The sequence below is a fragment of the Pangasianodon hypophthalmus genome, chromosome 10, assembly GCF_027358585.1.
Source record: "Pangasianodon hypophthalmus isolate fPanHyp1 chromosome 10, fPanHyp1.pri, whole genome shotgun sequence".
NCBI lineage: Eukaryota > Metazoa > Chordata > Actinopteri > Siluriformes > Pangasiidae > Pangasianodon > Pangasianodon hypophthalmus.
Genome location: NC_069719.1, coordinates 21,462,154 through 21,474,240, shown reverse-complemented (window position 1 = coordinate 21,474,240; position 12,087 = coordinate 21,462,154). Strand labels below are relative to the sequence as shown.

Sequence of the window (12,087 nt, the reverse complement as noted above, 5' to 3'; positions counted from 1 at the left end):
TAAGATTTCTCCCACTGTTTCTAAAACAGAACAAAACACTACACTCAAATCTAGAGCTAAAACCACTTTGTGCCAGGAAACCTTATCAATATCTGATATTAGTATACTCGTGTATGAGTGCTTTTTTTCTACACATGATCCATTTTACTTTTGAGGATTAACTACGCTTAGTACATAAGATGTTCTGAATAAATAAATAAATAAATAAATACTGCAGATGTCATCTAGCTTATGGTCCCCATTTTGTGCCTGTATTATTATTACTATTAAAAAAAAATAATACTAAATTTATATAAAAATTAAATATAAAAGTATTTATGTTACATCATTAGAAAAACCTCATACAAGCTTATGTGTAAGTAGATTTTTGTGCACAATATAAAAAAAAACCTGTTGACTCATTGCAATCATCTCATAGCTGCATCACTAACTCCAAGTATTGTGTAAAACTCATTACGTAATGAAATCCTAAGTGATTAGTAATGACAATGCAGTGTTCAGTTTTGAATCATAAAATACACATACTCCATTATTTGGTTAAATCCCATTGGTTTATTCTGTTGCTAAAGTGACAAACCGGTTATATGTGGGCAAAGAATGTACTGTCAAAAAACACACTGAAGCATGTATGCACACGCACGCACGCTCGCGCGCACACACACACACACACACACACACACACACAAAACTAAATCAGTCCTCCCATTTGTGGTTCTGGCACAGAAAGAAAATGAACATGAATGGAGAAAAAAAAAATAACCTCAGGACAGATTTGACATTTTTTTGTCCAAAACTCAGTAGCCTGCATCTATTACTCTGTAGTGCTTTTGATAATTGAAACAAATTGCATCCACACGTCCCCTCCTATTTTACTGGAGAACATACCTTCAAACTTGGACCAAGTTCACCAAATAATTGCCCATGCATGCAAGACAGACCTTCATACACATCATTAAAAACCCAAGAGAAAAGCATATACCAAAAATAATATTAAAAAATATATATATAATAAAAATCCAGCGTACTATTACAGGCAGCCTGTATTTAGTCAAGAGTCCTAGTTAAATCGCTTTTAAAGACATATTTATTTTGCAATATTCACATGTAACCCTCAACAATTATTAATTGTCCATTATTAAGCCTCTTTCTTAATGAATTATGTAAGCAACTTACTTAAATTCTAATTAGGTGAGAACCTGATATACTGAACCACTATATTTAAAAATACCAAAATCAATTAAAAAGATTTTGCATTTTGAATTCAATGATTTGATTATCTTAAATGGGAAGTTCAATATTTTAACACATACACCTGCTTAATCCATTTATCCATAATTCAATAGTTAATTTCTGGTCATTTAAATGGCTCTATCCATCCAACTGTCCAGAATTTAAAATGGATTTAAAATAAAGCTGAACTTGTATTTGCTTTCAAGCTGCAACAAGACCAAGTCGTCATCAGTTCCACAGTAATGTCTGTATTCATCACTGTAGCGCATCACTGAGGAACTGGGGAGAGCCAATATGAGGGAGAAAAAGAGGCAGTAAATCATTCTACGTCTGCATTTGTTTGGTTCACTAGAAGAAAATCACTTAATTACATGTTAAACATGCCTTACAGGGATGAATAAATAAAAATCCTAACTTTGCTAACAAACTTCACTGTCATATCTTTAAAGGCAGTTAATAATCTCTTTTACTTGCAGCACCAAAGCTGGTTGTCCTACCAATTAACAGAATCACAGGTTGGATTTTGAATACAACCAAGGCTATGCATCTCTTCAATACAGGCTCTTTCATAATTGGAAAAACTATTAATTCCTTTCAAACAACTTATTAAGCAAATAAATAGATGAATAGCTTAAGTCATGATAGCAATAATGACAACTCATCTAAAATCAAACATACTAAATATGATCACTGTACAAACTGATAAGGAACAAAACTTATGCAAGAGTTGGATGCTACACTAAAGTAACTAGCAAGTTATCAGGGAGACCGAAACAATGTTTATTCAACAGAAGTCAAGCTTTCCTCTGTCGTTGAGAAGATCAGAAAATCCATCCAGCGTCTTCGGTGTTTCTGAAGGTTCAGTGAATACAGCGCTTGCAGCACCAGGCACAACATTGACCTGACAGAGAGACTATTTCCTGTTGGCAGTGACAATACAAAAGTAAAGACTATCCTTATTCCTGGGTTGGGCCAGTTGAGAATCCACTTTGTAGGACATGTAAGAATCATAGATTTCAGCTGAGTCAAAGGAGCAGCAGCAAGGAGACTGGTGGGAATGGTGGGTACGAGTCGGTGCCTCTTCAGCACAACATGCCTTCAACTGGATTGTAGATTGCATTTGGATCAGGAGCATCTGATCTCTCACATGTGGGCACTCAAGAGGCAGAGGGGGTCTGTGCTTCTGTGGGCATAGGTTCCTGGACAAAAGAACAAGCTGTTATTCAGAGAGTGTTCCTAAGATTACCTTTTTCATTCTCTGATTTGTTTAAGTGCAGGATGCAAGTGACCTGGCTTTGGTGTATTACACATGCACCTCCTGTAAAAGTCTGGAGACACCAGCTTTTCAAAATGTTTTAATAAATAAGCAATGAATGAGCATTTTCTTTCAGTTCCCAATTTTGTTTAACATTGGGAAGGCTTTGTTTTTTTATTACATACAGCACTGTCTCCTTCCCCTCCAAATGTTTCTTGCACAACTAAGAGTATTGTCTGGGGTTGTTGACAAAAATGTCATGGAAAATAAAAAAAAAAAAAAAAAAAAAAAAAAGTACTACCAAACTTTAGACAGCTGGAGTATTTATAAGTACTGTTAATGACATTATATGGAATATGTTGTCTTGATTCAAGACCTTCAGACCTCCTTCTGGTCCTCTGGTGGTACAGGTGTGGTGGTTCCTTCCTCAGATGACACCTCCATTTTCTCTTCCTCCGAGCTCTTGGAGGCTTCCACGCCGTGCTCGGCTTCCCACTCCTGCAGCACCTCGTCCAAATTGAAGCGACGACGGTAGTTTACAAAGAAGTTCTTCACCTGCACCACAGACTTGTTGCCGATGACATCAGAAATGGCCTGGAAATCTCTTCCGTATTTCCTTATAGCTGAAAGATCAGAGGAAAAAAAAAAGGATTTACCAAAAATAATATATAAATATATATGCACATATCACCTGTGTCTCTATCTATCTATCTATCTATCTATCTATCTATCTATCACCATTAAATTTTTCTAACTATCCCTCGGCTCAGGATTTCAACAGCTAAGAAAAACAAATCTCAAAAAGTACCAGTAAAAAAAAAAAAAAAACCTGCAAATTTACCTTGTACCGCAAGAAGCTGCTCCTCTGTAGTCCAGCGTGTGTTGAATTTCTGATTCACCTTTGAAAACAGTGCGCTTAAATTAGACTGAGGAAAATAACGGGGGGAAAAAACGAATATCATCAAAATCAGAAGCCTAAACACCTAAAAACACTGAATCCTTGTATGTGTCACAGCTGTGCCTCAACTTCCACTTTTTAAATTCTTAAGAACAGGAAGAAAACCTAACATTTAGCTGTACGACATACTGCAACTGAATAGTGTGATTACCTCAGGAGGTCGAAACTCCTCTACCCCTGTATCAAGCGCTTCTCTCAGGGCGCTGTTGTTCTGTTTGATGCTCTGGATCTGCAGAGAGGTTTCACAATCACATGCTTCAGTGTGCACTATGACAATGAGCCTATGCTCAGTATGCTAGATTAATGTTAAATGAATGTAGACTGGATAGAACAAACCTGTCGTTTAATGGCGATGAGCTCCATGTCCAGCTGCCTGAGAACGCTGGCTGCGGCTGGGCCACTGCTCGACATGGCAGTCACATCACTCTGGTTCAGGTGCATGCCTTTGGGAGGCTTTCTCTTGGCCCGGTGGTGGTTCCTTGGACCTTGTGCTTCCTTTTTAACGTGAGCTGGTTTCTCTGTGAGAGGCGCTGTCTAAAAAGGAGTTCAAAACTGGACTTAAACCTATTAGCCAAGTATGGTTTGTAACTGAAGAAAGAAAAAAAGCCTGAGCTGAGAGAGGTAAAAGAAAATGTCCTAGAAATTGGAAACTGGCCACTCATAACTAACAGCACCAATATCGGCATTTGCTATTAGGCACTATATGCCGTTTTTGTCTCGATTTACTCAGTTAGAAGACAGAAAAACAAATAAATGTACTGTCACTTTTCCCCAGCTGGAAAAAAAATGGACATGATGCTAAAAAAGTATGCTGTATATCTGCTACTAATGCATATGTACAAGGGCTAGACTATATAAAGTGAATTTTAATAATTTTGCACTGGTACCTTCTGGACAAGTGCAGGTTTTGTATCCTGTTTTTCAAGTCCAGATGGACCCTGAGAAAAAAAGAGGGTTTACTAAGAGAAATACTACACGTTCTTTGAAAGGAAAAGGAAAAAATAAAACATTGCAATACGGATCAAAGGTAAAAGATTCAGACAAGTGAGTGCAGGACTGCAAGTTCAATTCCCAGAAAAAACAAAAGAGAACAGCACACCTGATATCAGTTTATTCTTTCCATTTTACTTACTTCATATACAGACAACTTTTTACACTAAGAAAAAAAAATCTTTACCTCTTTTTTTTCCTCCTTGTTTGATTCAAATTCTGTGTCACCTGGAGAGTTGCAGGTTGTCTCATCAGCCTCGTCATCGCTTGGCAACAAAACAAGGAGTAATTCAATTTAAATAAATCACTTGAGTAATACAACAAACTAACAGCTCACAAAATGTACCCGTTTAATGATTAACACCAATAAAAATAAAGACTGAAACTGACAGTGAAATGTAATCATGCAGCGATGGCCTGATCTCATCTGCAGGCTTTAAAGATAATGTGAAACACAAATTTGGGAGGGCAGCCACTTTAATAGGAACACCTGTATCCCTTCTCATTTATGTAACTATTCAGTCAGCCAATCATGTAGCAGCAGTGCAATGCACAAAATCATTCACATACAGGTCAAGAGCTTCGGTTAATGTTCACATCAAACAGTAGAATGATGGAAAAAAATGTGAGATTGTTGTGTGTGAAAAAAACAGATCAGCAGTTCCTGAAATACACAGTCCCTGAGATCACATTCTTCCCCTGATTCTAAGGTTTGATGTGAACAACAAATCTGGTGCAACAAAAGGCCTGAAAGACCCCTGAAAACAACTGTGAGGGATAACAGAAGAATCATTTCCCTGGTGAGGGAAAAACCCCTTCAAAACAGTTGGCCAGATGAAGAATACCCTCCAGGAGGTAGGCGTATATCTGTATCAAAGTCAACAATCAAGAAAAGCCTTCACCAGAATAAATACAAAGGGTTTACCACACGTTCACCACATGTAAACCACTCATAAGCCTCAAAAACAGGAAGACAAGATAAGAGTTATCCAAAAACATCTGAAAAGCCTGTACATTCTGGAACAACTTCCTGTAGACAGATCAACTTGTGCAGAATGATGGGAAGAGAAGGCAAAGAAAGTGGAATGTTCTGTACTTGCCAAGTCAGTCACATGACCTGAAACCAACTGAGCTTGCATTTCACGTGCTGAAGGCAAAACACCCCAAGAACAAGCAAGAACCGAAGACAGTGTCAGTAAATGTCTGGCAGCGCATCACCAGGGAAGAAACCCAGTGTATGGTGACATCTATAGGTTTCCAACTTCACACAGTCACTGACGGCATAGGATTTGCAACCAAGTATTAAAAAATTAATGTTAGATAATGTTAGTTTGCCCAATTACTTTAAGTCTCTTAAAAAAAACAGATGAGGGGCAGCACATATAAAAAGAGTCGTGATACCTACATCATTCAGTCAATTTGGATGCAAATATCCTTAAATTAAATTAAAATTTCAACAATATAATGTAATAAACAGCTAAAATAATAACTTTTTCAATGTCCAAATATTTATGACTGTATAAATACAGAGATAAACACAGTCATAAGACCTGACTGTACGTATATGAATAGCTGACCTCTCCTCACGATCTCTCTTCTGTTTGCGTGCATGACGGTCCATGACACTGGTTTTGCTGCGTGTTTTCTTCCAGGAATAATAGAATCGAACAAGGCTTGCAATAGACTTGTCTGGAAGCTGGAAAAAAGAACAAAAAAAAAAATTTACACATCAAGGTCAAATAAAAGCACTGAACATGTCATGATTATTCACAGGGTTAAAGTCATCAACCTGGATAACAACAAATAAAAGTACACTAGTCACCGTTATTTCACTTGATTGCCAGGATAATTGGCAGCTACAGACCTTTAGTGAAGGGCTAAATTGTGATTTAAAGTCCCCAAGATACAACCTGGGTATGTTTAATGCTCTTCCTTATAAGCGCAGTGCTATAGTTGCTTGTGGTGGCTCACCATTTGTTGAATGCGGTGGAAAGTCTTGCCGTGAAAGCTGAAACCCTGTTCAAACAGCACTTTGTCCTCTACTGTCCATTCGTCAGGGAAAGGAGTGAAGTTGGGCAGGTCTGCTAAAGACTTCTCTATGTTGTGTTTGTGCCAGAAAAGCATTCCCAATGCCTGGAAGAAAACGTATCACAATATATAAGTAAATATACTTTCTAATTAACTACCGATCATATTATTTGATACATAGCTTGCATACAGAAAATATTAATCTGAATAAGATCAAGAAACATGTAAATTTTACATGCTCTGAAATACAAAGCTTTAAAATAAAAAACAAAGAATGATAATAGTTTTACCTGCTCCATGTTGTACCCATGTTTCTCTTTGGCTATTGCAATATACTCATCCACTGTTTGTATAAAAAAAGAAGGGGGGGGGGGGGGTATTCATCAATACACAGTATTCATCAATACACAGAGCTGCAGATTATTCATTATCCTGTAATTCTGGTCAAATGCCCACTTTTGTTTCTGATAAATCTGCAACGTATACTCCATAATGAAAAGCATAAACAGGTTTTCACAAAGTTTAGGAAAATTATAAAATTTAGACTACAGCACAGTTGAATTCCTGAATCTGATTGGTCAGAAGGTGTGTATTATTTTTGTATAACAGCACGGCTTGGACAGTAGTTCCGGCTGTAATATGAACGACACGTTTATATTAATGTGCTCATTCTAATATGTTATTGTTTCTACACATGTCCTAGACACATAATCTAAGACTAATAATAACTGTATTTAAAAAACATGTTGCTTAACAATGTAAAAAATATAATTGTTTTTAAAGTTGATGTTCTTTGTCAGCAGACTTTTTTTTTTTTTTTTTTTTTTTTAACACAAAATGAAGGAGTCTCAGCAAGTACTTTGTAACAGTCACAGTGCTTTGCAAAGTTTATCAGCACAGGATAAGACTGAAGACTTCCTTCTTCTTCAGGACAGAAGAATTTACATGCTCTGGTTTCGCAGTAAAATATGGTAGTCTTTTTTTGGAGAGAGAGAGAGCAAGAGAGACAGAGATAGCGGTGAAGAATGACTGTTTATCGCGGCTATAACATTGATATAAACAGGAACTAAACTGCCTCTCGGATATTCCACAACTAACTATAAACCACTAAAATGCGTGACGTCGTTCATTAATCAATTAAACATTGCAATCACTGGCAAATCACTGTGGTATAAGTGGATTAACACACTCGATGACCGTGCTGTTAAACAAAAATAATGCAATAAAGGTGGGCAGCACCACGCCACTGCTGCGTACATTACTTTCAAACGGCACGGTCGAGAGTGTGAAAAGAAAATAAAATTTTTTTTTTTTTAAAAACTCAGAAATATCATATTCACACAAAATTCAGATGAACTATGCTGTCTCGGAGATCTATGGACAATTCCTTTAGCATGCACTGACAACTGTGGGGCTTTATATTTCCAAATCTTCTCCGATCAGCTTTAATAAAGCTGTAAAACATCTCTAGGATGATCAGTGGAAAGGGGACACACCATAGTTCACTCTGAGTTTCATAACAGAGTCTGAAAGCTTGCATAAATGTTATATTTTAATGTTTTTACTTTTTAATAAATTTACAAATCATTTCAGAAAATCCTTTTTGTTGTTTATGCTATGTTATAAATGCTCTTCTACTTATACACCTGATGTGCTTTATTAATCAAGAACATGAGGATAATGTGTATTAAGAATCAGTTTTTGACTGCTGCAGATATTTAATCAAATCTTTTTTCTGTGTGAAACATTACTTTTCAATAACTCTTGGGGAAAAACTTGTGTCATGTTTATTTTTTTTTTAAATGTTAGTGTTACTTCGACACTTTTGGCCTGTAGTGTATAATTTATATAAACAGTGAGATTACAGCTAATGGATAACACCCTAACAAATAACTCACATTTAGACTCTGGCAGAGTCTGGTTAGGAATCCACACCAACATCCCCAGATTCTCTCTCTCCTGGCTCGCCTTGGCCACTTCTGACAAGAAAAAAACGCACAAGAGTCACGTATAATAAAGCAGAGAAAATGGATCTGTTATTTAATATGGCGTTTTGTTCTTGCTAAAGCCTGTTTTACCGTGTAATGACAGCAGACTTTTAAGATTATCTCAATAAAATCTTAACTAAACTCTAACAGACTGTGCGATAACATGTTCTCTGTGCCAGCTTATACAATAAAGATCCTCTTGCGATTAAAAAAATTTGCTTACGTCTAACAGAAAGATTCTTCAAAGTGGGCTGGAGATAATAGCTCCATTAGCATGTTTTCATTTACGTTTGGCCATTGTAACTCCTGTGCCGTCTTCCTGGTGGCTTTTAAACGAGTGTCACTGTAAAAGTCACATTCTGAGATTTTAAAGGAAAATTTCTGACACTGCTTTGTCGTCAGTTGTCTTTGGTCGCAATGGTGCTAAATCAGCTGCCAGTGAGCATGTCTGTCATTTTTTTGTCTGCAACAGCAATCTCCAGGCGAAAATCACACAGTGTGATTTGGCTTAGTGTTATGACAGGTGTGCTCTTTGCATGTGCTGCTGTGAGAAGATATTAAAAGGCTACACTGCAGTATATTACTCTATATATAACTTACTATATTATAACCTACTAGTCCAGTTAGTGAAAGTAATATAATAAAATATAAGATAACTAATTACCCAGCTGAAAAATCAAGCTTGGTCTGACAGGCTATCAGCCGCAAGATCACAGGCTGAACCAGTCAAGCTGGTAGACCATCTTTACAAGCTGCTAAGTTATTTTCCAGCATCCTAATTACTTCATTAAATTGATCAGTAAATAGTTAGAATTTTCTAACTGCATTGCTGTCATGTAATTTTCTTTAAAACAACTGTTACATTCATAGCAGTAATTTAGAAACTGGTTCTATCTACCAGTTTGACTAGCTCAGCTCAGCGTTTGTTTTAGCAGCTGCTAAGATCATATATTTAATACATATTATTCTTGTGCATGTGTGTGTGTAATATATATATATATACACACAGTGTGTGTGTGTGTGTGTGTGTCCACACACATCCTCCACTTTATTAGGAACACCTGTACATTCATGCAGTTATCCAATCAGCCAATCATGTGGTGGCAGCACAATGCAAAAAATCATGCAGATTACAGGTCAAGAGCTCCAGTTATTGTTCAGATCAAAAATCAGAATAAAGAAAAAATGTTATCTCTGTGATTTTAACCATGATATAGATGTTGGTTCCAGATGGGCTGGTTTGATTATTTCAGAAACTGCTGATCTCCTGGGAATTTCACACACAACAGTCTCTAGAGTTTTCACAGAATGGTGTGAAAAACAACAACAACAAAAAAAAACATTGAGAGAGCGACAGTTCTGTGGGTGGAAACGCCTTGTTGAAGAGCGATGTCAGAGGAAAATGGCCAGATTGATTCAAGTCACCAAGAAGGTTACGGTAACTCAAATAATCACTCTTTACAACTGTGGTGAACAGAAAAGCATCTCAGCATGCACAAAACATCAAGCCTTGAGGTGGATGGGCTACAACAGCAGAAGAGCACATTGGGTTCCACTCCTGTAAGCCAAGAACAAGAATCTAAAAAGAGTCTGTAAAGAGTGCTTATTTGAGTTACTGTAGACTTCCTGCCACAACCATGCTACGGTTACAGTCACAGAGATCACACTTTTCCTCATTCTGATGTTTGATGCAAACATTAACTGAAGCTCCTGACCTGTATCTACATGATTTTATGCATTGTGCTACTGCCACATGATTAGCTGATTAGATAACTGCAAGAATGTGCAGGTATTCATAATACAGTAGACGGTGAGTCATACATACATATACATATATACACATACATACATACATACACACACACACATATATATATATATATATATATATATATATATATATATATATATATATAAAGAGATTGTATGCAGTTGTGTGCAACTTTGTGGCAAAAGTTTGGGGAAGGAACACAAACACACATGAGTGTGTGATGGTCAGATGTCCACATACTTTTGACCAGATTCTTCATGCTGATGAAGAAATGGCATTTCTTTCTAGTGTATAGAGGAAAATTTCTTTCTAGTGTATAAGAGTTGTATAGAGGAAAGACAATAAAAACCCACTTGACTTTACTTGAACAATAAATATTAAGCAAAAGACTCCAATGTAGAGCAGAAAAATTCCTCAGTTTATGGCAGTAATGAGGAGTAATGAAAGTGCAGGCATGTTGTTTAAAGCGAGCAGGATGAGTTGGGAGTAGAGAGAGCACACAGTGGTGCAGTGTGATGCAGCTCTCATGGCAAACAACGGGCTGTGTTGGAGGCTCGCGCGCGCTGTAACCTGCTCCCTCACTACAGCTCAGAAAAGTCCAGCACACTTTACCGGGGTCGTAGTCTGGAACTACAGCCTGAAACTGCGGGCCGACTCGCATCCCTCCTGCACCTTATCACACAAAAACAAGGCCAGAAATCAGATCAGAACCGGCTGGAAAAGTGGCAGAACTTGTGCCGAGTGTTCGAGGCTACCACCCGTGACTTACCGTGCTCGTCATCACTGGAGGAAGGAGAACTTCCTTCCTCCCAAGAATTGTTACTGTTGCCGTTGGAAGTGAAACTTTTTGTTGGGTTGTTCACCGAGTTTCTGCCTCTTCTTTTCCCTGAAATCTCCGTCGTACCCTTTTCCAACATCGCGGGCATCTCGAGGCACAGCGCCGAACTTTAGCAACGTCTCTCTCTCTCCCCCTCTCTCTATCCCTCACTCACACGACTAGCTAGCTAGCTAACAGGCTAAGCTAACTGGAGACTGAGATGATGGCTAATTCGCGGCCTCGCTGTTAAAAACAAGAAGTGTGAATAGCAACTTTAAAAAATGCACAGATCCCCTCAGACAAGAGCACAAATAGTTAAACATCAAATACCAAGTCTGTAGACTGCAACGCTGCCTTTATAAATAGCTAGCTCTATGAAGTTAGCAATACCAAGCCAGCTAAGTTCCCCGAACAATATTAAGTCTATCGGATTAGCTAGTAGGCTAACTGTTAGCACTCTGTAAGCTTCAGCCACAGCACTGATAGCGAGCTAAGCAAAATAGCATCAGCTAATGCTAATTTAATTGCTCATTTCGCCCAAAATTCATCTGAAACATTTCAAAAACACATTCGATAAAAGGTTACTTTCCTTCAGGACACGCGTTTAAGGTCCAGTGTGGAGGAAAATGTCGCTTTGCTAGAAAACGCAACTGTGTTGAATAAAGTATGAGGCTGTTCATACGGAGAGAGTAGGGAACTTGAGTTCTGCACTTCCACACTACTTCCACAGTAAAGAGCCCTAGTGAGTGAGCTGTGAATGAGCGAAACACACTCAGTCAAACTGCTGACGACGAGGAAAGAAGGGAGTGAAAAGCGAGGGGGAGGGAGGGACGGAGGGAGAAAACTCCACACACACCCAGCCAAGTTAGTGCGATGCATCAATAACCTAAAGAGAGCTTGATTTAAAAGAGCATTTCCTGCACATCAGAGTGCAAAAATCCACCACAAAAAACACAAGCCTTGCTGCTCTAACCCTTAACCAGCAGGGCATATTCATTCAAAACCCCAAAAGTGCCTCTGCAATTCAAATCAAAGTGGCTCAGAGCTTTG

The 12,087-nt window shown here is 37.9% G+C and overlaps 1 protein-coding gene across 6 annotated transcripts; it reads right to left on the bottom strand.

Moving 5' to 3' along the window:
* Nucleotides 1-529: 529 nt before the first annotated feature.
* Nucleotides 530-11,841, bottom strand: rcor1 (REST corepressor 1). 6 transcript variants are annotated; one of them, XM_034308199.2, is made up of 13 exons: nt 10,990-11,841; nt 10,833-10,892; nt 8,360-8,440; nt 6,752-6,804; nt 6,405-6,566; nt 6,011-6,129; nt 4,621-4,699; nt 4,331-4,381; nt 3,780-3,977; nt 3,595-3,672; nt 3,327-3,411; nt 2,862-3,108; nt 530-2,429 (listed from the first exon to the last, which is right to left on the bottom strand). In XM_034308199.2, the coding sequence occupies exons 1-12, from the start codon at nt 11,144-11,146 to the stop codon at nt 2,864-2,866; spliced, it is 1,368 nt and encodes a 455-aa protein (XP_034164090.1). In that variant the 5' UTR covers nt 11,147-11,841; the 3' UTR covers nt 530-2,429; nt 2,862-2,863. The 6 variants fall into 6 exon arrangements, with proteins under 6 accessions (XP_034164090.1, XP_034164089.1, XP_026775167.1 ...); XM_034308198.2 differs by having other exon boundaries at nt 2,870-3,108; nt 10,990-11,840; XM_026919366.3 differs by having other exon boundaries at nt 2,870-3,108; nt 3,327-3,384; nt 10,990-11,838.
* Nucleotides 11,842-12,087: the final 246 nt, after the last annotated feature.

What these genes read in the sequence shown, in the direction of transcription:
- rcor1 (XM_034308198.2), bottom strand. Translation starts at nt 11,146, where the DNA reads ATGCCCGCGATGTTGGAAAAGGGTACGACGGAGATTTCAGGGAAAAGA. An exon ending in CTCCAGTGATGACGAGCACG is followed by an intron (nt 10,893 to 10,989) that starts GTAAGTCACGGG and finishes TTGTGTGATAAG; the next exon opens with GTGCAGGAGGGATGCGAGTC. An exon ending in AGTTCCAGACTACGACCCCG is followed by an intron (nt 8,441 to 10,832) that starts GTAAAGTGTGCT and finishes TTTTCTTGTCAG; the next exon opens with AAGTGGCCAAGGCGAGCCAG.